Source organism: Eleutherodactylus coqui, chromosome 10, assembly GCF_035609145.1.
Source record: "Eleutherodactylus coqui strain aEleCoq1 chromosome 10, aEleCoq1.hap1, whole genome shotgun sequence".
Classification (NCBI taxonomy): Eukaryota; Metazoa; Chordata; class Amphibia; order Anura; family Eleutherodactylidae; genus Eleutherodactylus; species Eleutherodactylus coqui.
Genome location: NC_089846.1, coordinates 134,424,884 through 134,451,100, shown reverse-complemented (window position 1 = coordinate 134,451,100; position 26,217 = coordinate 134,424,884). Strand labels below are relative to the sequence as shown.

Below are 26,217 nucleotides of genomic sequence, written 5' to 3'. Positions count from 1 at the left end.
GAACTCTGATAATGGCAATGTCTAAACCACCCAAACCACATTGGCCACTCTAGCAGAGCATGAGTCTCAAAAAGGGTGACCCTACTGTGAGAGACAATCCGATTCCCAGTGCGAAGTGAAGACGTTACACCAAACTAGGAGTGACAAGCCACAGATTATTGGAATATTATTGGAACATTAGCTACAGGGAAACTGAGTACTAGGCTATATAATACAAAACTGCTGTAGACAGAACCTCTGGCACAGATTTAGAGTTTACTGGCCAGAATACTAGTATAACTCGCCAAAAGGAGCTGGTTTAAATATCAACATGAGACAAAATATGATCAATGGAGAAATGAAGAAAGTTAAAAATGTATTGTTTGATTTCTAGATTTGGTGTTCCTCTAAGTGCTAAAAGGAAAACTTCACTGTTAAAAAAGTGTTTTATAACCTCTCAAAGTTTAAATCTATTTACTGAATTAATTCCATTCGAAATTGCATAACTTTTGTTCTCTTGTCTTAAATTAAAGTTATACAATAGTTTCTTCTCTTTTTAAGTCCAAGCTACATTCTGATTTTCCCGTATGATGTGAACACAGAAGACAACAACTTAAAAGGGTTTTCCAGGAGTGAAAAAAGTGGAGAAAGCCTACAACTAGAAACATAAGGCATTCTCACTAGAGATGAGCGAGTATACTTGCTAAGGCACATTACTCAAGCGAGTAGTGCCTTAGCCGAGTATCTCCCCACTCGTCTCTAAAGATTCGGGGGCCGGTGGGGGGCGGGGAGCAGTGGGGGAGAGCGGGAGGAACAGAGGGGAGATTTCTCTCTCCCTCTCTCCCCCCCCCCCCCCCCCCCCCCCCCCCGCTCCCCGCCGCAACTCACCTGTCACCCGCGCCGACCCCGAATCTTTACAGATGAGTGGGGAGATACTCGGCTAAGGTACTACTCGCTCGAGTAATGTGCCTTAGCGAGTATACTCGCTCATCTCTAATTCTCACCACTTTTGTGGTTCTCCAGCCCAGCACTGGAACTCTGGTCCCTGCCGCTCCAATACTAGAAGAAGTTGGGGTGGTCACAGGTTGTTCATTGTGCATATTACCACTCAGCCAATCACAGGCCTCAGCATGACTAATGAACCTACTGGTCAGCTGAGAGGTTAAGTGCACAATGAATGGTCCATGACTGTATCAGCCTCAGCTTCTTCCTTGATCGGAATGGTGGGGATTGAACTCCTGTGCTGCATCGGGAAATCATAAAAGAGTTGAATGTGCCTTGTGTTTCTATTTTTTAACCTTTTCTTGCCTATATATTTTTTAATTCCCAGAAAAATCCTTTAATTCATAAGAGCTATCTACTGGAAAGATAATGAAACCTCTTATATAAACTTAGAGTATAAAATGTAGAGTTACAAAGTGTGAGTCTAGTTATAATAATTGGTTTTGAGTTGACTTTTCTTTGACTTTGTTATATAATTTAATCTTCCTGCAGATTATGTCTGGCCTCTACCACAGAAACTGTGTCCTGTATGGATCTCCTTGGATGTGTTATTTTCTACTGCATCTATCATGCATCTCTGTGCAATCTCTCTTGATCGGTATGTAGCAATACGTAACCCCATAGAGCACAGTCGCTTCAATTCCCGCACTAAAGCTATGATGAAGATTGCTGCTGTGTGGACCATCTCAATGGGTAAGTAGACAAATCTTTGTGCTCAGCCACAAGGAACTTATGACTGAATTTCTACTTAAGATGAAGGATGGGAATACTTAATGTTTAAACATTTCTCTTTCTTAAGGTACTTTAAGACAGAGATGAAAACTAAGGTTTCTTTTCCAAGTGTGCCACTATAGCTTGCAGTTTGCTCAGACTTTCATTTCTTCCTAGTGTTTCTTTGAAAAAATGTTTTTTTTAAAAAAGTGTGAAATATTATGTACTTATTTTGTTTGATAATACAGTTAAGAATTTTGGAAACTTGTCAAACCCGTGGATGGTGCTACAGTAAAGTTCTACCTTAAAGGATAAGACCTTTAAAAAAATTGGTTACCGGATCTCTTTAACAAAAATCCTGTGAGTGCTGGTATACTCAATGAATGTCTCCACAAAAACATCAAACCAAAAAGCGTCCATCAGGTGTTGCTGTAATAGTCTTCCCTTAGTGGGAAAGATTCAGCAGATTATAGGAGAGCTTGTCCGGCATGTTAGGCTTTGTTCATATATGCATCATGGTTTCAGTAATAAATGGAAACCTTGATACAGTGTTGAATCTGTTCCATGATGGACACTGTTGTTTACTGACGGACCCTACTGACTTATAATGGGTATATCAGGTTCTGCCATGGTCCTTTGTCTTGGTGGGAAATTTAGTACTACATGCAGCATTATTTGTCCTATCAAAAACATGCTAATCTATGTCAAAAGTCAGAGACCATGGTCAGTTAGCCTAGAAAAACATGCTATTCAACATACAATACACATCTCATATGGCTCAGTTATTTAAGGAGCTTTTCAGTGAGTGTTATGACACCTATGCAGCATCCCATAGGGTGACCCCAGACACAGGGCATACATTGAGGAGCTGGGAGGGAAGTTGATGCCTTCTCACGGCGGCACTTACCATGTTCCCTCCTGGAGGGATTCGCGTAGCCTTGGCCAGGGCAGTGCTGGGCCTCTTCCGGACACCTGTCGGAGAGGGATGCCCAATAAACTTGCGAACAGATATAGGGATTGTCACGGGTGACGCCACCATTCCTTTACCCACCGGAAACACCTTCGGCAGTAAATAAATGAGCTGCAGACTGGTATAACATACCCCAGGTCCCTTGGAACAGTCAGGGCCTGGCAAAACTTTACTTCTCATCAAACACTGGGTGAAAGGCACAAATTACACAGGACAAATGTGCAGGACAACAAAAATCTTTTTTAGTACCTCTACACGGTGATCCCAGGGCACAGGACAACTGTGTAGGACAGCAGAATTTTAGTACCTCTACACAGTAATCCCAAAGTTCAAGACGGCCACGTAGGAAAGCAGAATTTTAGTACCTCTATGTGGTGATCCTAAAGTACAGGACGGCCGTGTAGGAAAACTGCACAAGAGTAGCACTGCACAGGGGATTTGGCCTCCACTCCCCACCAACATGCTCACACTCTCTCTCTCTCTTTTTGGGACTCTCATTCCTCCACAGTCACTGGCACACAGAAGATCAGGAACCACTCTTGCTCCTCCATTCTTCACCACATGGGAGTTGAAGGTACTCTCATGTGTCTGGAACTCTCTCACAGGAACCCAGAGGAATAGGCTCTTACCACACCCAAAACACTCATTTATAGGCTACATGGATCACGTGACAGGACATAACTGATACATTACAAACATCTCCCAGGCTCATGCAACCACTTAAAGGGGTTGTCCCGCGGCAGCAAGTGGGTCTATACACTTCTGTATGGCCATATTAATGCACTTTGTAATGTACATTGTGCATTAATTATGAGCCATACAGAAGTTATCAAAAGTTATTCACTTACCTGCTCCGTTGCTGGCGTCCTCGTCTCCATGGTTGCCGTCTAATTTTCGCCGTCTAATGGCCAAATTAGACGCGCTTGCGCAGTCCGAGTCTTCTGTTTTTCTCAATGGGGCTCCGTGTAGCTCCGTGTAGCTCAGCCCCGTCACGTGCCGATTCCAGCCAATCAGGAGGCTGGAATCGGCAATGGACCGCACAGAAGCCTTGCGGTCCACCGAGGGAGAAGATGCCGGCGGCCATCTTCACCGGGTAAGTAAGAAGTCACCGGAGCGCGGGGATTCAGGTAAGCTCTGTCCGGTGATCTTTTTTAACCCCTGCATCGGGGTTGTCTCGCGCCGAATGGGGGGGGGGGGTTGAAAAAAAAAAAAACCCGTTTCGGCGCGGGACAACCCCTTTAACACCTCACTTGCTGCAGCTGTGCAATAAACATAACAGAATGACTAGACAATTGGCAAGCGCACCTACAAAAGACATGCCATGTATGACATTATGGAGGGGGCCAGAAATGGATTTACAGGGCCACTATACCTAGTAAAGGTCATATTAGACAGGCACACTAATTGCTTGTACAAGCACCAATCTGTGATATAAGATCAGTGCTTGTTGTAAAGATCTATACAAAGTACAAGGATTGACCAAGCATATGACATCATTTGTGCTTCCATTTGTTTCCATTTTTGGCACGACCCTCATCTATTTGTACAAGACTATGTGCTATTGACAAGCAAGGATTTTCATGCACAGGTAAAGTATTTGAGCACCAGAGAAACAAGGAGTTAAGGCCCATTTACACTGGACAAGTGTCGGGCAAACGATACCCGCCACTCATCCCTTTATCCCCGCGCTCCCGTGCTCCTGCACGGGAGCTAGCAGAGCTGTCTTGCTCACGGAGCGGCCAGCAGGGGGGGTGGGGCAGTGCAGGCGATTTCTCTCTTCTCCCTCCCCCGCCCCTCTCCATTGAGATACACAGCGGCCTTTCACTATTGAACGGCCGCTGTTTAAACTGCATGATGAGCCATGAGCTTCATCGCTCATCTTTTATGCAGCATCGTTTGCCCGACACTCGTCCAGTGTAAATGCGCCCTAACTTGTTTGCCAACTGATCATGGTCATACTTACAGAAGACAATAATCAGGGATGAGTATTTGTGTGAGCTGCATAAAAGGACTTTAAAGGGGTTGTCCAGTTGTAAACTATTGATGACCCATCCTCAGGATAAGTCATCAATAGTAGATTAGCTGGAACCTCTGTTACTGAATTCCAGGGCAAAATAGCCATAGAAGTCTATGGCAGGTTCGAAAATACGCAAGGGGAAGGATGTGTCACTGCGCAAAATGCAGGAAAAAGGAAACAGCTGGACCTTATTTGGCTTAACTAGCCATTCAATTCTACGGAAAGAGAGCGTCTCACATGCGTGCATGTAATATCCTGATTATAGTCCTCTGCAAACCACGTTCATGCACAAATACGCTGCACTGCATCGGACGTATTTGCACAATTTCTTGGTTGGATCTCCCCTAATCTGCTTGGAAATCTGCATTTGTTGATATTTGAAAATAAAGTTTGCCATTGTGAACTAATTGCAGAAACTACCACTACCTTATCACAGAGATGCAACACATTCCGCAGCGGAAAACCTGCGGATAAAAAACACAACTACATATACAAAATCCACAACAAAAACCACAGAAAATTCCACAACGCTCGTTATCTCCGGCCATCTGCAGGAAAGCAACAGAGATTCTGCCGCAGACTTTCCACAGCCCAGACGTCATGTGTGAAGCTAATCATCACTACAGAGCTTGCTGTCTAAGGCTTAGGGTGGACACCCACTGGTGTTTTTTTCTCCACTGCGCTGCGAGAGCAAAGTTAAAGTCTTGCAGCGCAGTGTGAGAGGAAAGCCGGCATCACGCATATCGCAAGTCTTTTCAATGGGGCCAGCGACAGCAGTGCTAGCCCCATTGAAAAGAGATGCAGAATGCCGGGGACTTCTGCCACAGCTGTCACAGGAGTTTCCTTCATCCCCGCGGGGATATAAGATATAGCTATTCGTGAATGAATGAATAGCTAAGGGCTATGTGTCATTGGCTGAGCGCTCAACCAATAGCTAAGCAGTAGCTGCTATTGGCTGAGCCCTCAGCCAATCTGCACAGCCCTTTCAGGAGGCGGGAATTTTTAAATCCCCGCCTGCTGAAAGAGCTTAAAGGGGTTGTCCCGCGGCAGCAAGTGGGTCTATACACTTCTGTATGGCCATATTAATGCACTTTGTAATGTACATTGTGCATTAATTATGAGCCATACAGAAGTTATCAAAAGTTTTATACTTACCTGCTCCGTTGCTGGCGTCCTCGTCTCCATGGTGCCGACTAATTTTCGGCCTCTAATGGCCAAATTAGCCGCGCTTGCGCAGTCCGGGTCTTCTGCTGTCTTCAATGGGGCCGCTCGTGCAGAATGCCGTCTCCGTGTAGCTCCGCCCCGTCACGTGCCGATTCCAGCCAATCAGGAGGCTGGAATCGGCAATGGACCGCACAGAAGCCCTGCGGTCCACAGAGAGACAGGATCCCGGCGGCCATCTTCAGCAGGTGAGTATGAAGACGCCACCCGCCGGGATTCTGGTAAGTACTACCCGGTGTATTTTTTTAACCCCTGCATCGGGGTTGTCTCGCGCTGAACGGGGGGGGGGGGGTTTAAAAAAAAAAAAAACCCGTTTCAGCGCGGGACAACCCCTTTAATAGCAGTGTCGGGGAGCTACCTGGAGGACGCGTCTGAGCGCCGGAGAGGTGAGTAAATTTTTTTTAATTTTTTAAACACTTTTTGCTGATTATCGGGCAAGGGCTTATATTTCAAGCCCTTCCCCAATAATAATTCCACGGGGCTTGACAAAGCAGTGCTTTCAATGGGATCGGCAGCAGTGTCGATCCCATTGAAAGCAATGGGATAGAATGCCGCGGACTTCTGCCACAGCTGTCACAGCTGTCACAGCTGTGGCAGAAGTCCCTGGCATTCAGCATTTTTTTTCCAATGGGGCTAGCGCTGCTGTCGCTGGCCCCATTGAAACCACTAGCGATATGCCGGTTCTATGCCGGCGTCTTTCTTGCGCTGCGAGGTGAGAGTTTTCTCGTGCTCTCACAGCGCAAGAAAGAAAAAAATCGCCAGTGAGCGTCCACCCTTAAACAGATGGGTGCATGCAGTAAAACGCTCGCCGCTACGGAGCATATTAGCGCATGAACCAGTATTTTAGTTTTTTTGACTATTCAAACTCTGCGCCATTGTGCGAGTTTATAAAAAAAAAGCAAAAAGATAGCTACTGCCCTATCTTTCTCACACGTAGGAAAGTTATGTGCAAGAGGAATAGAGTAAGTCCTATCTTTTCGCATAGTATTATCATGCGATAATCACGTAACCTTTGAATTCAAGGGTTTTGTTTCATCCCATTTTGTGGATGTAAATCGGAACATAAGCATGCCCTTGTGTTTAAGCCCTTATTGCCCTCTGACTTATCGCTGAAAGACATAATCCATATTTTATACTACAGAAGCTGAACTGTTGGCTGTTAGGTAACAGTATATATATATATATATATATTTTTTTTACTATTCTTTCTATGTACTCTTCACAAGTAGATGTTCTCAATGCAAAGTTCACTCAAATGATGCCCATTTAGGAAATTGTATTTTCTAGTTGTAAATTCATTTCACATTCAGTACCTTGGGGGCCGGATGTGCTGAGCGCTGCTCGTCAAGAACAAATATGTGATTTAAGCATTAAATGTAATGATTCCCCTAAACCATACTTTGGACTCCAGTTCTTCACCTGATGTATATGTAGAGCAGAGGTTTCTCACTTTCCTAAAGGATTGTTGGAGATTTGTTAAGCATAGCCGTGTTCTTCCATAAGCAGCGCCCCTCTCAGTAGTCCTGCAGATTGGATCCATTTGAATGAACCTACCATGCTTCTTTCATTTCATACAACCCCTGTGTACTTTGGACCACATGACTGATATGTTAAAAGAAATCTGTAACTAACTAACAATTTTCAATTGTTTCATTTCATTTGCTAATGAGAGTAAATGAAATAACTAAAATAGAAAATATCAGTGTGAAAAGATACAGCGATGCAGTGCAGATGTGCGGCCTAAGGTGTGCTGTCTTCCAAGCAGGGGCATAAATAGAACTCATTGGGGCCCATTGCAAACCTCAGATAATATGGTGGGCTTAATGCATCGGCTGAGCTCTAGGATACCTCTAAATAATGCAGTCACCAAAGTCAGATACCAGCTCTACACAGTGATAGTGATTACAGTACAGTTACCTCCATCGATCACAGGTGATGTTTTCTCTGATTGGTGACATACATTTTCAACTTTCTCCTTTATCTGAGCCTAGACCTCCATGAAGACCTTTCTCAGTTGTGACCTATCTCTGCACACTATGCAGCCTGCCTGTGATCCCTAAAACTTACAGTGCCTGCTTTGTAACCCTTGAAACTTAAAGCGCCCCCTCTGTAGGCCCTGAAACTTACAGTACCCCTTCTTTAGCCCCTGAACCTTACAGTGCTCTATCTTTGGTCTCTAAACCTTACAGTGCCCTTTGTGGCACCTGAACATAACAATACCTTCTCTGTTGCCCCTCAATGTTAAAGTGCTTCCTTTGTGGCCCCTGAACAATAAAGTGCCCCCTTTATCTCTTCCCTTCTTCCCCAAAGATCCAGCCAGCAGCACAAATCTCTCTTTAACTTACATGTATGCTGGTCTGGATGCTGCTTTCTCCATGTAGAAACTGCCTCCTTTACCTCCCTCTCTGGCAGTACTACATTGAGAACAAGAGGATGGGGGAGAAAGCCTCTGCACTGACTGAGAGCAGTATATTAGAAAAAACTTTCTGCCAGTGAGGGTCAATGAGTAGAACAGGTTGCCATGGGAGGTGGTGAGTTCTCCTTCAATGGAAGTGTTCAAGCAAAGGCTGGACAAATATATGTCTGGGATGATTTAGTGAATCCTGCACTGAGCAGGGGGTTGGACCCGATGACCCTGGAGGTCCCTTCCAACTCTACCATTCAATGAGTATCCAGACCAGCAGAAATGCAAGTTACAAGGAGATTTGTGCTATGCCTGTTAGCCAGACTTCCTTGGAAGGTCTTGCCAGTCATTGGTGGAACAGGGGTGGGGTTGTTCTGTCACACGTCCCGTGTCCCACAGGCCCTGTAGTAGTTGCATGGTCTGCTTATATTAGAGGCACACTACTGGTTCCAAGTGCTGGTTAAATGATCCCAACTCAGGATACAATTGACAGTTATTTTGATGGTCATTTTGTTCTGACCACATAATGCTAAGCCACCCCTCGTATTATTGGACACATCAGTTGTCATATGAAGTGCCATATGAACACTGATCTACAGTATAGCAGGATCTCCAGTTGCCACAAGAGATCAACACTTCACATCTCACCCAAGTTCTGGCTCTAGATTCTGTAATCGTGCTACCTTAGGTTTCACCAAATCCACAGAACTTCTAATATTGGGGTTGGAGTATCTTTTAGCCAAATCAGGCTGCACACAGATTAATAAAGCAATGGTTTAAAGTTGGCCATACACCAAACCTTTCAGTTTTAGCAAATTAGCTCGAAGTCAAAGCTAGGCTTTTCCATCCTCAGAACCAAGATTGGCTTTGGTAGACCAATATCTAAATATGCCCATGAAGGTATGTTGGCACCACTTAGGGCACCCAGCACCAAGAGCACAAGCCTTCCCAGCCCTTCCAGTAACATTCACAGATGGTCTGACAGGATGATGTGTATGGGGACCTCCCATCGGTCCCCAAATGCCAGATGTTGAGAGAAAAGAAGAACCTGTTATTGTAGGTTTCGTTCATGGGATAAGCGATTGACTTTCCATTTTGAAAGAACACGAACGCTGTGCCGGGTTTATGGGGAAGTTGGGAGTTATAACGATTTGTCGAGCAAGCATTTGGCTGACAGTTAATGTATGTTTTGCTAGCTTTAGGGTGATCCAGATTGTGCAAAGTCATTTCATGTAAAAGATGTAGTGAGGGATGAGGCAGTTAGCAGCCGAGGCAGCTTATCAAACGGAAGGTATTTCTTTTAATTAACCCTTTGGTTTACATTTCATAGTGTATGCTTATGGGATATCCAGTATCTATATACTGTATGGGTAAATACTGACTTACCTTACATTGTACAATGTCATCCGACATAAAATATATAACTTTTCAGAACTTCTTATAAGAAGCAAAGCCATTTTTTTCTGGTAATGCAACATTATATAAACCTGATTTCTTAGCAACTCGTTTTAATAAAATTGACCTTTTAGATCTATTAAGTGTAATTTGCAGTTGTTCTTTACTCTCCAAATCCTGTGTTATTTCCATTATGATGGGGCTTTAGCCGCCGTCCACGCACACACAATTATACCCATTTGTAAGCATTTCATTTTATTCATACCCTAAACTGAAAAGTGAAGTTTTTCCATTACAATTGTGCATAATTTACCAGACACGAAGTATTATTAATGGCTGGCTATACATTGAAAAGCCGCAGGCTATCTGTATATTAGCATGTTTAATGAAACTATGTAGGAGTATCAGCTTGCATTATGCCACAAAAAATAAATGAAAGCTGTTGGGTTTCTATGGTTTTATGCTCGGCCATCCTAGGACAGAAGATAAGTGTAATGTATTGGAAATGTTCCCTGTTTTAACCAAGGGAATATATAGTAATTGTCCATGGCCCCAACTCCTTTTTTATTGCTTGCCGTTAGTCCATTCTTTTCAAGTCCTGAGTGGTAATTATTCCTATACATTCAGTTATAATGGGCAGGTATATATACAAAATGGCTACTTTATTAGAGACAGCCACCAAAGTAGCCCATTGAACCTCGTTTGACTTTCAGAACCACATTAATTAGTTGTGGTATAATTTCCACTGGGTGTTGAACTCATTCTAAGGGTGCATTCACACGAACGTATATCGGTTCGGTTTTCACGCGGAGCCGGTATACGTTGTCCTCGGGTGCAGAGGGGGGAGGATGGAAGAGCCAGGAGCAGGAACTGAGGCTCCCGCCCCCTCTCTGCCTCCTCTCCGCCCCTCTGCACTATTTGCAGTGAGAGGAGGCAGGACAGTGGCGGGGCTAAAGTCCGTTAATTGGCCCCGCCCCCGTCCCGCCTCTCCCCATTGCAAATAGTGCAGAGGGGCGGAGAGGAGGCAGAGAGGGGGCGGGAGCCTCAGTTCCTGGCCCTGGCTCTTCCATCCTCCCCCCTCTGCACCCGAGGACAACGTATATCGGCTCCGCGTGAAAACCGAGCCGATATACGTTCGTGTGAATGCACCCTAAGGAATATTGTCCCATACAGAAAGGATAGCTTCTTACCTGCCTAGTGGGTAAGTGATATACTGAATGGTCCCTTTATTATAGACACTGGCCCTTTTATGATTGGAGCTTTCCTGTATGGAAATTAAACTCAACATAAAATCAAGTGAGAATGTTTTCTTTGGATCACTTTCAATGGGAATCCACATTGGAATGGGAAAATAGAGCAATCTGACTGTCTCCCAGCAAGGTCTGGTCATCGTTGTTAGACTATCTGGGGCCAGGATTTCTAAAACTGCTAATCTAATGCAATGGTGTGGAGAGTATATAGAGAATGAGGTGATCAAAAAGAAACACTCAATGAAAGGTGACCCTGTGGACAGAAAAAAAATGATGATGAAAAGGTGTCAAGAATGATTCTGACAAACAGGCAGTGCACAGTCAAACAGATTACAGGTGAATACAATGCTGGTGTTCAAACTAATGGGCCTGAATGCACATCTAGTTGTTCCTTAGTACAGAGAGTATATGACAGCAGTTGACCAATTGTATGCCATTGCTGTCTGAGTGAAACCAAAAGGCACAACTACAGTGGGCAAAAAAGCACAAAAATAGGATCATTGGGAAATGGAAAATCATGGCCTATTAGATGGATCCAGAGAGGGTCACAATTTGGGGCTAGCAACATGAATCAATGAACCCTTCCTGTCAGGTGTTAACAGTTTAGGCTGGTGGAGTTTTAGTAATGGTGTGAGGAATGTTTTCTTGGTAATCTGATACCTGTGTATGGATACTACAAAGAATTGCTATGATTCTGAGGGCCAAAGTAGGTCCAACGCACTACTAGATATGTGTCTATGTGTAGAATAGATGTTCTACGGGGCTGACAACTGAGACTATGTTATCAGCGCTGCCTGCGGAGAACACAGTGTGAAATGCCTGCAATCAGCTCTTCTGCCGATTTATGGATTTTATGCCGAACATAAAATCATCGTCCTGCAGAAAAGTGAAAAGTGGGCACATTTACACGCAACGATTTTTGCTCAAAATTTGGCCTTTGAGCGAATTTTGAGCAATAATCGTTGCGTGTAAAAGGACCTTTAAGTTTGACAATGAATATGAATAGTGAAAACAACTACCTAAGCATGTCAAGGCTCTTTTGGTTTAATCTTAACTTGATGGAATCAAGCTATAGTCTTACACAAGTACAATAATTGTAACAATGAGAAGCAATGTAGAAACAAAGCAATGTATCAGCCATCCACAACACAGCAAAATGTCCACAAGACCAGATTTTGCAACACAAGCTGCCACGGTAATTTCTGTTGAGAGAGAGTAGTCATTTATAAAACCAAGTCGGTGGAGGTTATTTTACATTTTCTTGGCATGCCAAAATATAGACACGTGTTCTTGGCCATCTGAATATAATTACCGGTTTCAGCTACAGTATACACATGTGTAACGTTGTCACCTGCATCAGAGGGTCAGCATTTTCATTCGCTATACTAGTAGGAAACGGAATGAATTATTCATTGTGAAGGATATACAAATAGTCTATACTTTATGTCTGGTGATGATAACTCTACATGTACTTGTCAGAGCAGATTGTCTACAATTCTAAACATGTAGAGCCCACATCAACATAAAACCAATGGGGGTGGATAAAAGTAATCACACCAGTTTTCTAGTGAAGAGAGAGATTCTGGTGCTATTCTTTTCTTCTTTTCTTCTTTTGCAATTCTCTTTTTTTTTACTAACACAATCCAAACCAATGACAAAAATGTAGGTCGCGATTGGCTGCTCCTTCCTCCACTGGAAGGCCTTCTGCAGACGGCTGGATTGGATCCCGCTGCGAGAATGCTTGCAGCGGGATGCGGGCCGTGCTCCTGCAGTGAACACCGTGGCTCACCTCCTCCCGTCATCTCCCCGCTCTGCTATGTTCCGGCTGCCGCCCAACTGCCACATGCGCAGAGTGGAGCCGGTGCGTCACCAGTGACGTTTCTGTCCGGGCCTCTGTGAGGTGCGCACAGAAATAGGACATGCCACAATTTGTTTACCAGGCGAGATTTCACGTGGTCAAATCACATCTGTCTGCATAGAATTGCACTATCTGGCAGTGGGCACGCGGGGAAATTCTGCGGGAAATCCCACCGCGGAATTTCCACCCGTGTGCAGGAGGCCTATTGCACATTTTCAGCATGGAGATCTTGCAAGCGCTATAAGACACAGTTCCACTCCTGACACGACCACCAGATGGGATAAAGTCCGATGGGGGCAGTTATTTCCTTAGTGCTGCACTCAAACATGTCAATTTATGCTGCAGATTCTGAGTGTGGAAAGGATGAAATCTGGAGGCAAAACAGTAACATTGTCACAGTGAAATCCAAATCAAAAAATGCTCTGTGGATTTTTTCCATATTTGCTGTGGAAAATTCACATTGGATCTGGTTACGTGGCCAAAAATGTGGCAGCCAATAGACTAAGTGCCAGAGCACTTCAAGGGCAGAGCCAGCCTTAGGAGGAGTGCAGAAGCTTCTTTTGTTAATGGCACTAAAAAAAGCTTGGCACAAAAAACTCGCAACCATCATGAGTCTTGAAATTAATTTTATGGCTCTGTTATTAATTACTTTATATATGGAGCTGTTGCTGGGTTCATTTGAGCAATCTGTGGCACTGCTGCGTAATATAAAATGTGAAAAATAACATTCATGGTCTACCTTCCCCTTGACCTGGTTCCAGTTGAAAATAAGGGGTACAGTTGTTTTTTCCATTTATCCTATTCCAATCCACTGTCTGACGTCTTCAGACATTCTGAATAAAGGCTATACAGCTGCGATGTGGGAGGACGTCCGGCAGGGTATTCTTACTGTATATTACTGGCTGCTCTGCTGTTGGGGGCCTCTCCAGCATGTCCAATACCCCAGTACACACTCTAGCCAGCAGATGGCGCCATTGTATAATGGCAGAAAGAGAAACCCCCCTCGGAAACCCTGAATCCAAAATTCAATTGCAAAGGGTTAATAAATGTAAATAGCATTAGCAGGTAGGCTGCTTAGACTTTGTAACATGCAAATTCTACAGAGAATCGGAGATGTCTTTAGAACAGAGCTCATTACAGTGTTCTTAGACAGAGTGCCCACAGAAATACCTTTTCAGGGGCAAAAGAGATCTTTCCAGCAATGCATGAGGTTATGTTTGTGGAGCTGCTCGGAATCAAGGTAAGACAAATTAGCATAACAAACTATTCTTGGCTGTAAAGGATACAAATAAATGAAGGAACTGAAACAAAAAGTGAGCTTTATCTTACAGAAAATGTCCAAAATGACCACCGTCAGCAGCTATACAAATATGTATATGGTTGAGCGTGGCAGAGTAGACAGCATGTAGCATGTCTGGGGTTACCAGTTCACGGGCTGTTTGTATTTGTTTCCCCACTTCACCAATATCATGAGGTGCTGCTGGTTATCCAGTGTAGCCTGCTGCCTTAAAGGGGTTTCCCACAACTTAGAATTGCTTCACAACCGCTGTGTCCTTCCTGGTTGCTGCTGAGTGAGACATGTGACTGCTGCAGCCAATCATTGGCCACAGCAGTGACCTCCTATACCCAGTGATTGGCTGCAGCGATCACATGTCCTGGACAGCAGCAACCAGGAAGGACACAATGGTTGTGAAACAATTTTAAATCATGGCAAATCCCCTTCAACCACTTAAAGGGGTTGTCCCGCGCCGAAACGGGTTTTTTTTTTTTTCAACCCCCCCCCCCGTTCGGCGCGAGACAACCCCGATGCAGGGAAGTAAAGAAAGTTTACCGGAGCGCTTACCTTAATCCCCGCGCTCCGGTGACTTCAATACTTACCGCTGAAGATGGCCGCCGGGATCCTCTGTCTTCGTGGACCGCAGCTCTTCTGTGCGGTCCACTGCCGATTCCAGCCTCCTGATTGGCTGGAATCGGCACGTGACGGGGCGGAGCTACACGGAGCCGCTCTCTGGCACGAGCGGCTCCATAGAAGACTGCTGAAGACCCGGACTGCGCAAGCGCGGCTAATTTGGCCATCGGAGGCCAAAAATTAGTCGGCACCATGGAGACGAGGACGCTAGCAACGGAGCAGGTAAGTAAAAAACTTTTTATAACTTCTGTATGGCTCATAATTAATGCACAATGTATATTACAAAGTGCATTATTATGGCCATACAGAAGTGTATAGACCCACTTGCTGCCTCGGGACAACCCCTTTAAGGACATGGCCTATTTTAGCCCAAAGGGCACACCGATTTTTGGAAAATTTTCGTCTCTACTTTTCAAAAGCCATAACTTTTTTTATTTTTCCTTTGACATAGCTATAGGAGGGCTTGTTTTTTGCATGGCAAACTGTAGTTTGTATTGGTACCATTTTTGGGTATAAATAATGTATTTTAAAGCTTGGATACATTTTTTTTTTTAGAGCAGAGAGAGAAAACACATCAATTCTGCCTTTTCCCCCCCTACAGCATTAATCATACAACATAAATGACATGATACATTTTTTTCTATGGGTCAGTACAAGTAGGACAATATAGATCGCGGCATGTAGGGGGTTAGCAGCGGGAATTGCTGTTCTTATTGATTCCTGCTGTTGCAGCAGGAGATTGGCTATCAGTAATCAGGCTCTCACTTCGGGAAATTACGGGTTCAGTTACTGAGCCCGCACCATCCACGGGCCATAAGTTTATGTCCTGCTGTGCTAAGTACCGCGCAACAAGGACATAAACTTATATCCTGTAGCATTAAGGGGTCAAGGTGACTCCACAGGAAGAAATCCACAAAGGTCAAGTTTGGGGAATGTGGTGGCCAAGAAACAGGGCCATGTAGTCCAATCCAGTGAGTTCCAAACTGACTAATGTCTCTGCAAGAGTAAGGTGGATCACTATTATCCTGGTATCAAACCCATTGATGTTGCATAAATGACAAGTCATCAAGTGATTCATTCGGAGCCGTGTTTGGAATACTCAGATATCAGTCACTATTCAGGGTGGCATAAATGAAAACACAGTTAAGGAGTTGCTCACCCCAAATTTCACACCAGACATTTCAGGCAAAACGCATTTGGTTTTGTACTTGCTGTATGCATCTTGGAGCGTGCCCTGCCCAGTGGTGCACATTGTGATGGTTACACATGCAATTCAGATGTGCTGAAGGAACAGTGACATCCTCAGTGATGACCATTACCTGAGCATTCTAAACATGACTTTAGATGAATGGCTCAATGGCTCTTCCTAAATTAATTTCCTTCAGTAGTTCTACCACTTTAATAAAAAGTGCTCTACAGACAGACCCGCATGCAATCTTAGAAATATCTCTTTTGCCCTCGGATAGGTATTTCTGTAGACAACCGTGCCTAAGCAGTCCTGTCCTATGTGCTGTGCCCAAGAAAGTGACTGCATCTACTATCTATGTTCATTCTCTGCCCTCCTCCTGAGTAGCCCCTCTCAGTGGGCTCTCTTAGTGACAGAAATTTAACATAATGTATATTATACAAAGTATGAGCAATATCTGCAGTGCTTAGTCGGCCTCTAAGAAAAAATTCCCAAGATGCTGTTTTTTGGAAATGCAGACTTCAAGAACTCTTTGAAGACATTTCTTACAGAAATGGCAATCAGCAGTACACATTGTAGGGATAATGTTAGGTGCACGGTTCAGACAAAATCTTCGGCTTCTGTGTCTGGCAAATATGGCTGTCAGCCCATTCTCTCTGTTCCGTGAGCTTATATTCACTCTCTTCCAGCACTCCAAGGGTTAATAGCTTCTGGTCTCCTGTTCAGCTGATGCTCCTTTTCTAATCACCATCCTATATAGCTGCCCTGGGACTTTCAGACCTTGCTGCAGTGTTGTTGAGAGTTTGTTCCCTTCACTTCATGTCCTGTCCAGCCATTGCTTCAGCAGTTACCTTGCTGTCTGCTTATGATCTGTGTTCTTCATTCATGTACTCTGTGGTCTGTAATTCCCGTTGTCCGCTTCTCTGTTTATCCTTATCAGCTCGTTCCTTCTTTATTTCTGTACTCTCCTTTGTTGTTCTATCTTTGTTCTATAGGTGTTCTGGCCCGCCAGGGTAAGTCAGCACCTAGAGGAAGACCGTGGGGTTGTCCTTATTGGGACGAGTGCTCCGCTTATAGGCAGGGGTTTCCCTCTCCTGGTTATTAGTTCAGGACAAGATACCTTCCCTAGTTTCCATCTGTATATGAGGCTGTTCATCTGGTATCTTACCTCCCACGCTGGGGTTGGCTGTCAGCCGTGCTGGATCAGATCTTCACCTACCCGGTAGGTTGACACAGTGGTTCCACATCCACAGTCCTTACAGATAAACTGAATACAATACACATCTAGTCATTGAATATATGAAGCTTTAGCTTAGGGGGCCACCCTAGTGATTTTTTTTTCATTCTTTATGTAGCTAGCACTCCAGTATATATAAGTAGGCTAGTATTACCTTGGTTAGTTATTCCTTTCTATATAAAACTCTTGGGGTCCTTCTCTTCAGATGGGTGATCTCAATTATGACAAGCTCAGATTTACTTGGGGTTACGTGTCCAGTTTCTAGTCAGTTTCACAGTCTGTGTGATGCTATTAAATGAAGTGTACCACATAAACTGCCTACAGGGGAAACACACACTCTTAATCACAGTTACCAATGATGATTAGAGGTTCCTGTCACACAGTTATAATAGAGGAGATCACAACTTATTCTCCTGGCTGTATAAATATGGCCTGTAGCTTATTTAGGTGAATATAGAGTACAGATATTAATGGTAGTGTTGCAGAGATGGCATTGCTTGTAGCTGATCATATAATGCTGTGATGATGCATCATGGGATTGATGTGGAAGCAAAATCAATATGGTGTATATTAAGCATTAGACAGGAGGCTACACTACATGAAAGGAACTGCAAAATACAGATGAGAAGAGTGGCCATTTAAAAAGAGGAAGAACTTAATAATAAAAAAAAACAAATCAAAGAAGAGTCAAAAGTTTTAAAACACATTCAAAAGCAAAAACATCACCAATGGAATCATCAGTACGAGACTGTAATATTTGTTACTGTAGTATAAGTTCTCTGCGTTTCAGTCTGTATCTGTAATTTACAGTTAGCTGTAGCATCACATCTGTATGAGGCACTGCTATTCTCTCCTTCCCCCATCCTCTCTGCCCCCCATAGACGTCTATGAGCAGCAAAAGTCATCACCTTCTTTCCCTTCATGTGTTTTGTCATCTCTGTTTCTTGAGACAGATTTCCAATGACAACAGGCAGTGGATAGCAAATTAGAAGGAAGGGAGACCTCTAGTGGCCAGCAAGTTATAGTGATCTTTTAGCACAAAAAGGTTGTTTTTAGCAAATAAAGGGATTTGCACTTTTGCTAGCTATCATGTAAGCACATATAAGTTGTCTCAAAGTGCAGTGATCATGTAAGGTTTCATTTAAATTGTTTACTATTTGTAAGTTTATTATTTTTGCAGCGTATTGTGATGGCAACACTGTATAATATTGGTATTTAGGCAACTGTATAGAATTGCTATTTGGCCAATGTATATCACTACCATTTGGAAATTGTGCTGTACAGTGCTTAAAGTTAGGCACTATAGGGTTTGGTGTATAGTTGTACACTGTATAGTTATATAGTATATGTGGGGAGAGGGGAACCAACAAAGGTATCACACAGTAAGTAAGACCAGCACTCTATCCAACATAGCTCTGTAATGTAAAATGTGGAATGTAGTTAAAATTGCTTTAACCCTTTGCAATCCAATTTTGGATTCAGTGTTTTCTAGGGGGTTTTCTCTTTCTGCCATTATACAATGCCACCACCTGCTGGCTAGAGCCAGTACTGCAGTATTGGACATGCTGGAAAGGCCCGCGACAACATAGCGGCCAGTAATATACAGTAAGAATACCTCCGACATCAGAACTGTACAGGCTTCAACCAGAATGTCTTTAGACATCAGACAGTGGATTGGAAAGGGTTAAACATAAACAATCAAAAAACTTCAATTAACCATTTTTTTCTTTTTCTAATATTATGCTGTAAAATCTTTGGTATAATTTAAAAAAAATATAAAAATTTTCACCTCCTTTCTATCATGAATAGCTTTCTTACTTTTGTCTTTCTCCTTTATTTCTAGGCATTTCAATGCCAATCCCCGTCATTGGCCTTCAGGATGACTCCAGAGTTTTTGTGAATGGAAGCTGCGTGTTAAATGATGAAAATTTTGTACTCGTGGGATCTTTTGTGGCATTTTTTATTCCACTTATCATCATGGTATTTACATACTGCTTGACCATTCAGGTTCTTCAAAAACAGGCTACTGTTTTCATGTACGAGGAAGTGCCAAAGCAGCGAAAGAACAGCAATAGCGGTATCAAAAAAGACAACAACACCGAAAATATTTCCATGATCCAAAATCATGAGGCAGCATCTCACTTAAACTCCCCCATCAACAAGGAAGGAGCACTGTTTCGAAAGGGAACGATGCAATCAATAAACAATGAACGTCGGGCTTCGAAGGTCCTGGGCATAGTCTTCTTTTTATTTCTCATCATGTGGTGTCCATTCTTCATCACCAACATCATGTCTGTACTTTGTAAAGAAGCCTGTGATAAAGACCTCATGGTAGAACTGTTGAATGTATTCGTTTGGGTTGGTTATGTTTCTTCGGGAATCAACCCATTAGTCTACACACTTTTTAATAGAACATACCGAAGAGCTTTTTCCAACTACATCCGCTGCCGGTATTACAATAACCAAAGGACAGTGATTCAACAAAACCAATGCCATCATAACCCAGCATCGACTGCCATGTATGGCAAGGACCTTAATTTAAACCATTACAGGAACGGCAATGAACTTACTAGCATAGAAATGGATGAGACAGAGGAGGCGATAGAAATGCAGCCCGGTACTTCAGAGTTATCATTAAACAGTTCTAATGTCGTAAGTGAAAGAGTTAGCTGTGTTTGAAGGAAGGTCCAATGAACCTTCATTCTTAGGTCAGTTTCAATTGTTTGTGTAAAATACAAAAAATATATATTCTATGTTATGTCGAACCAGAATTATGATAATGATGTAAATATTTGTTCATAAAAAAAAAACAAAAAAAAAACATTTTTTTAAGACGTTTCTGCAGTCCAGTGCTTCAGTCCAATGATCCATGTAATGGTTCATTTTATGGATAGAACAGACGAAATAGCGATTATTTTGGTTTAACGATTGGCAGAATGTGACGGCCATCTCTTTAACTGCATGATAAATCTGCTTCGAGTAAATCATAGGTTGATATGCAAAAAAAAAAAACTATAAACAGCTGCATAAACAAAATGATTCATTAAAAAGGAGAATCATTCCAAGTACCGATCACTGCTAAGACTATGTCTGTCTTTCTTTACTTTTTCAGGTTGCTGTCTTTCAAAATCCGGGAAACTGGCTTTTGGGTTGTTGATGTTCGTTTCAAAATGCATAGTTTACAGAATAGTATATTTCAGAAGTAGAGTATTATATGTAGGAGATAAAGGAAATGTAGAAGATGTGACATCAAGGGTGTGACTACTATGATAATCAGGTCCACCTTTACTATGGGTCATAGTAGGTAAAAGAGTCCACCGTCACTCTTCCATATTAGGTGGATAAGAAGGGCGAAACTGTAAAAGCTTCGAGTTTTGTTGCCCAACATCTGAATAGACCTACTTCCACTTTTAAAGGAGCCTCAGAGTTAAGATGCACTGAGTCTACAAAGGGGGAGATGTTCTAAGCTAAATATGCCAAGGTTATTATTATGATGTTTTAGATACTTTCGTAGCCCCACTTGACAGGTGGACATTAGAGATGAGCGAGTATACTCGCTAAGGCACATTACTTGAGCGAGTAGTGCCTTAGCCGAGTATCTCCCCGCTCGTCTCTAAAGATTCGGGGGCCGGCGCGGGTGACAGGTGAGCTGCGGCGGTGAGTGGGGGGAGAGAGGGAGAGAGAGATCTCCCCTCCGTTCCTCCTCGCTCTCCCCTGCCGCTCCCCGCCACGCCAGCCCCCGAATCTTTAGAGACGAGCGGGGAGATACTCGGCTAAGGCACTACTCGCTCGAGTAATGTGCCTTAGCGAGTATACTCGCTCATCTCTAGTGGACATGGCTTAGCGGGAATACATATGGTTTAGTGGGGTGTAGCTTTAGATATACAATGTGCGCCAATACGGTACCAAAATGTTGGTGCAAAATACAAGTGCGAATTAAACTGACCAACAGATGATGTAAAGTGAGATAAAAGTGTCTAAAGATGCACCAGATTTATCATCCGGCATGATCCACTATGATGAATTTAGACCATTTTTAGACTGCCTTCTATCAGTTTACACTGTCTAAATATTAGACAGGATTGGTATATCTGTTCCAATTTGTGACTTCCCCTAGAAAAGTGAAAAAGTGAAGCAACCTGTTATCAACTATAAGCACCACAAACTAAGTGATGGCGCTTCTGGTTTAGGTGATGTGGAGTCCAGAGAGCCTCTTTCCCTACTCAACTGGTCCCCTGTTCCTGTGGGACCAGGATTCTTCTTCTCAGGAGGCTGTGCACATGCACATTCCCATTCATCTCTTTGGGAGTATGCATGCACAGCCTTCCGAGATGAGTCAAGCTGGTGTGAGCATGTTGAATTCACTGGGGAACATCACAGGAACAGAGGGCTAGGTGAGTATGAGACACAGCTATCCGGACTCCACATCACCTGGACTATAAGCACTATAACTTAGTTTATGGTGTTATGCTTGATGACAGGGACCCTTTAAGGCCTGGTCTACATGGAGACATTTGTAGTGGAAGAGAATAATTTTATTTTTGACTTTATTTTAACTATCTAGCTCTACTCCAATTTGTAGTGTGGTGGGGGGAGGGGTGGGGTACAGAAGTATCTCTTAGGCCAATTATACACTTCTAGTATAAATGACACCAGTAAATATCCCATTAACTTTTAGAGAAGTATCATCCTGCTTTTCTAGATGAAAACAATAAATCTGCATGTACAAGGTGATCTGTACATCCGAGTGACTCCCATTGATAGGTATGAGTGTTCCAACAAGGAAGCAATTTCAAGCTTACAAGTTGAGTCATATGAATTGTCAAAGTCACTCTTCAAATGATAGATTATGGAACATGAACTGTAAGATCGTATCTACTTGTCGTGGGTTTTCTTTTGTTACTTTGTATTTGATATGACACAAATTAATTTTGCAAACAATATTTTTTTCAGAAGTTGCTCTTTACATCTTATTCCTTAGCAGCCCCATGTCATATTGCCTCATATGCCAAAAGCAAAATGTCCATTAAAAATAAACCAATACATTGCACTGCTACAACTTAGTCATCTGCTTCTTTAATACCGGTATACTATATAAAAAAACATTATACAGTATGCATATACAATGATATGGTGTATATACACAATATATGGTGCAATAAGAGGTAGACATACCATTGGGAATTCCACTGGTAAGCATGAATATTATATATGAGTGAAATGTTATATATGTGTTTGTTTGCTCTTCATAGGCTCCCAACCACATTTGGTACACATACTCTTCATGATCCAACTTTAAATAATGAGGGGGGAGGGGTTTTTAATTGTTTGTTGCTTATGGTAACCAATCACAGCCCATTTTACTAGAGCAGCTTAAGGAATGATGATTGGTTGCCCTGTGCAACAAACAGTTTTCTTACATCTTTAATAAATTAGGCCTATTGCATAATCTATGGTAAAATAAGATGCTTTGCGGTTCAGTGTGGTGAATAATTAGGACTTGTGAAGGATCCAGAATGCAACTAAAAAATGGAAGCCCATCGGACAAGTCCAGCTGAAAGCAGAGAAAGTAAAATCACTGCAAGCGAGTGAGACAAGTGAACAACGAGACCAACAACTGAAGAAGGAGCAGGAAAGAGCCAGGACCTCAAGGGCTGCAGGACCTCGGAACAGCATGTGGCGGGAATTCAAAAAGAGAGGGAAACAGCCGGAGCGTCAATGGCGTCAGAAACCACAGAACAGCGTGAGGCCTGACATCATGTATTGTAGAGAAAGAAAAAGGGGGAAAGAGGCACAGCCTTCCTGGAGAGGAGTGGACCAAACTAGTGCACTGGGAGGTTGTGTGGCAAGAGAAGTGCCTAAGAGAATTATTAAGAATGGTGCTACCAGCCTAGTATGCTGAAAGACCAGTGGCCAAGTAAGCATTCTATTGGATGTGTTGAGGAATTCTACATCTGGGACTCTGGCACGACCTATAAGTGGAATCGTCGTAGGTGTTGTTGCCATAGACATTAATGTAACATTTTGCTGCAGTTTTATTAAATAAAAAAAAAAAACTATTAAAAAGCCAACAAAAGTTCCACAAAATGCCGAAAAATATTGTATATACCTTCAGCCTTATAGATATGAACATTGCATGCCCCTTTTGGCAGCTGTCTTCCATTCCAAGTTATATGTTGGGTTACACACTGATCGGCCACTTTATTAGGGACATCAGCCCTTTCACAATTGCAACTTTCTGGTATGGATATTAGCAATGTGATCCTGGAGTGCAGCATGGAATCAAGTGATCAAGTTTTTTGTGGATCCACATTAGTATGGGAAAATCCAATGATTTAAGTGACTTTTAACGAGGCCCGATCATCAGTTCTAGACTAGTCAGAGTCAGTATTTCAATGACTGCCAACCTTGTGGGGTATTCTCACTCAATGGTGTATACCAAGAATGGTGTAATTGAGTAAAAGCATTCCTCAAAATAGGATCCTGTAGATGTGAAAAACTCATCAATAAAGGCAGTCAAACGAGAGTGAAGAATCAAGAATCGTTCTGACGAACAGGCAGTGCACAGTCAAGCAAAGGTGTCAAAATCTACAACTCATTGTTCCATAGCACAGATGGGCTATAACAGCAAATGACCGGTTCCAGCGCTATTGCTGTCCAAGAGAATTAGAAAGGCAAGATTCCAGTCGGCAAAAAAGTACAAAAATTTGATAACTGAGCAGTGGAAAATCAACTCTTGGTCAGATGAATCCAGATTTCTGTTGCCCCGTGCTGATGGGAGGTCAGAATTTGGCACAAGCAGCATGAATTGATGAACCCTTCTTGTTAGGTGTTCAGAGCATGTAAGTACCTCTATCTAATTGGGGGCAATTGCAAGAAGCTCTCCTGTCCTGCTGAATGATTTCGACACCTAGTAGAGACTACGCCATGAAAAATTGATACCAATCTGAAGGCCAAAGGAGGTCCAATGTACTACTAGATGGGTATCTCTAATAAAATGGCCACTTTTTTATGTCCATCTGTTATTAAATATAACATGTTTTATATCCATACTAATATAGATAATTGCTGATTAGTGTTAGTCATATAACCATATCATAAATCAGCTCTAAGTGCAACTGAACCAGTCTGAAAGAAGTTACATTCATGAGTAACAACCCAACATTTATTTAGCCGGAGGATTCCAGCGGCACATTGGTTTCACTTAATATAAAATGATGATAATTTAATTAAGTTCTCTCTACCATTTATATCCCATATATCATTCCACTCATGTAAATGTTCAACTGCGCAAATTCCAAGCCATCAAGCAAATAGGGTTTTTAGCTGCCGACATTGCTGTAATTTATTAAAGAGACTTAATTGAAGTAATTTTTCTTCATCCTTTCTGGCCTGTCAAAATCAAAGATACAGATTTTGCAGCTCTGCAAATATTTATGAGAATTAAATTATTTTGCCTCTGGAAAGCGCAGTTTATATACGAGTCTGAAATAAATACGGCTCATAAAAGATGTGAAATGTTTAATAAAGCTTCCTGGTTCAATCTAAGGATGACTACAACACAACATGGCACCCTATAACCATCAGTGTTCGTCTTGTTAATGTCATAAAGGCATTTTCTTGTTTCAGTTGGCGCACAGGTGAAAATTAAGTGAATTGTTTGGCTGTAGATTACCCAAAACTAAAGTCTTACATAAAAAGGATTCTGTTTAGTCAAAGTCCTAGCTTACAGACACACAAACAAAAAATTTTAAAATGTCTAACCCCTAGCAACTTCTGGGGAAAGAACAGCCAATGAGCCACCCTTGAAAAAAGTGTATAGTTACACAGTTTCGGGAAATCAGGAATTCCCGATACTTCTCAAGTTTAATATCGTATACAACTTGAGACAGAGTATTTAAGTTTGGCTCAATGGAACTAGCTAGATTGTTCCCATCATAGTGAACAGATAGTACAGCTATTCAATGAAGATGAATGCTGTCAATTTCATCAACAGGCCGTGGTTGTGTCTCTTGGTTGGGATGAGATACACTTTTTACGGCTAGTCGAAGAAGAAAAAAATTTTTTTTTTTTTTTTTTAAAGCTGACAATCGTCAATCATTATGGCTCAACATGGCGTTCTTATAAGCCAATGTATAGCCACAAAGTGCAGTGCATCAACTGCTGAAAAAATGCTTAACTGGGTTCGACGCGTTTCCGCTACGATAAACGCAGCCTCATCAGGAACCATCAATTATGGATCAATAAGTCAGCTATAAAGAGATCGGTAAGTCCCGAAAACGAGACTCACCCCTCTTTAAATAGAAGGAAAGTGGACTGTTCTACCAATTAATGAGAACAAATAAGTCCGCTTCCTGACAGAAAATAAAACTGCAGGATTGGAGATTGAAAGGTAAGTCCCAAGGTGGGGAGATACCCTGCATTCACTCAGAGGAGATAGACGATCCTATCACTAGGTTAGAAAAGATAAGCCCAGTTTCCCCCAGAAAAGATTTTTCAGGAACAAAATAAAAAAATGGCAGCAACCATTTTCTGGGGGAAACTGGGCTTATCTTTTCTAACCTAGTGATAGGATCGTCTATCTCCTCTGAGTGAATGCAGGGTATCTCCCCACCTTGGGACTTACCTTTCAATCTCCAATCCTGCAGTTTTATTTTCTGTCAGGAAGCGGACTTATTTGTTCTCATTAATTGGTAGAACAGTCCACTTTCCTTCTATTTAAAGAGGGGTGAGTCTCGTTTTCGGGACTTACCAATCTCTTTATAGCTGACTTATTGATCCATAATTGATGGTTCCTGATGAGGCTGCGTTTATCGTAGCGGAAACGCGTCGAACCCAGTTAAGCATTTTTTCAGCAGTTGATGCACTGCACTTTGTGGCTATACATTGGCTTATAAGAACGCCATGTTGAGCCATAATGATTGACGATTGTCAGCTTTAAAAAAAAATAAAAAAATAAAAAAATTTTTTTCTTCTTCGACTAGCCGTAAAAAGTGTATCTCATCCCAACCAAGAGACACAAACCACGGCCTGTTGATGAAATTGACAGCATTCATCTTCATTGAATAGCTGTACTAT

General features: G+C 42.5%; 1 protein-coding gene across 1 annotated transcript in view; it reads left to right on the top strand.

Annotated features, from left to right (window-relative positions):
* HTR2C (5-hydroxytryptamine receptor 2C) overlaps positions 1-20,601 on the top strand; it is a 486,357-nt gene extending 465,756 nt beyond the window's left edge. Inside the window, exons 6-7 of the mRNA XM_066579897.1 lie at positions 1,474-1,674; positions 18,983-20,601. Coding sequence (XP_066435994.1) covers positions 1,474-1,674; positions 18,983-19,818 — 1,037 coding nt within the window. The 3' untranslated portion in view covers positions 19,819-20,601. The remainder of the gene's footprint in view (positions 1-1,473; positions 1,675-18,982) is intronic.
* The last annotated feature ends 5,616 nt before the right edge of the window (positions 20,602-26,217 follow it).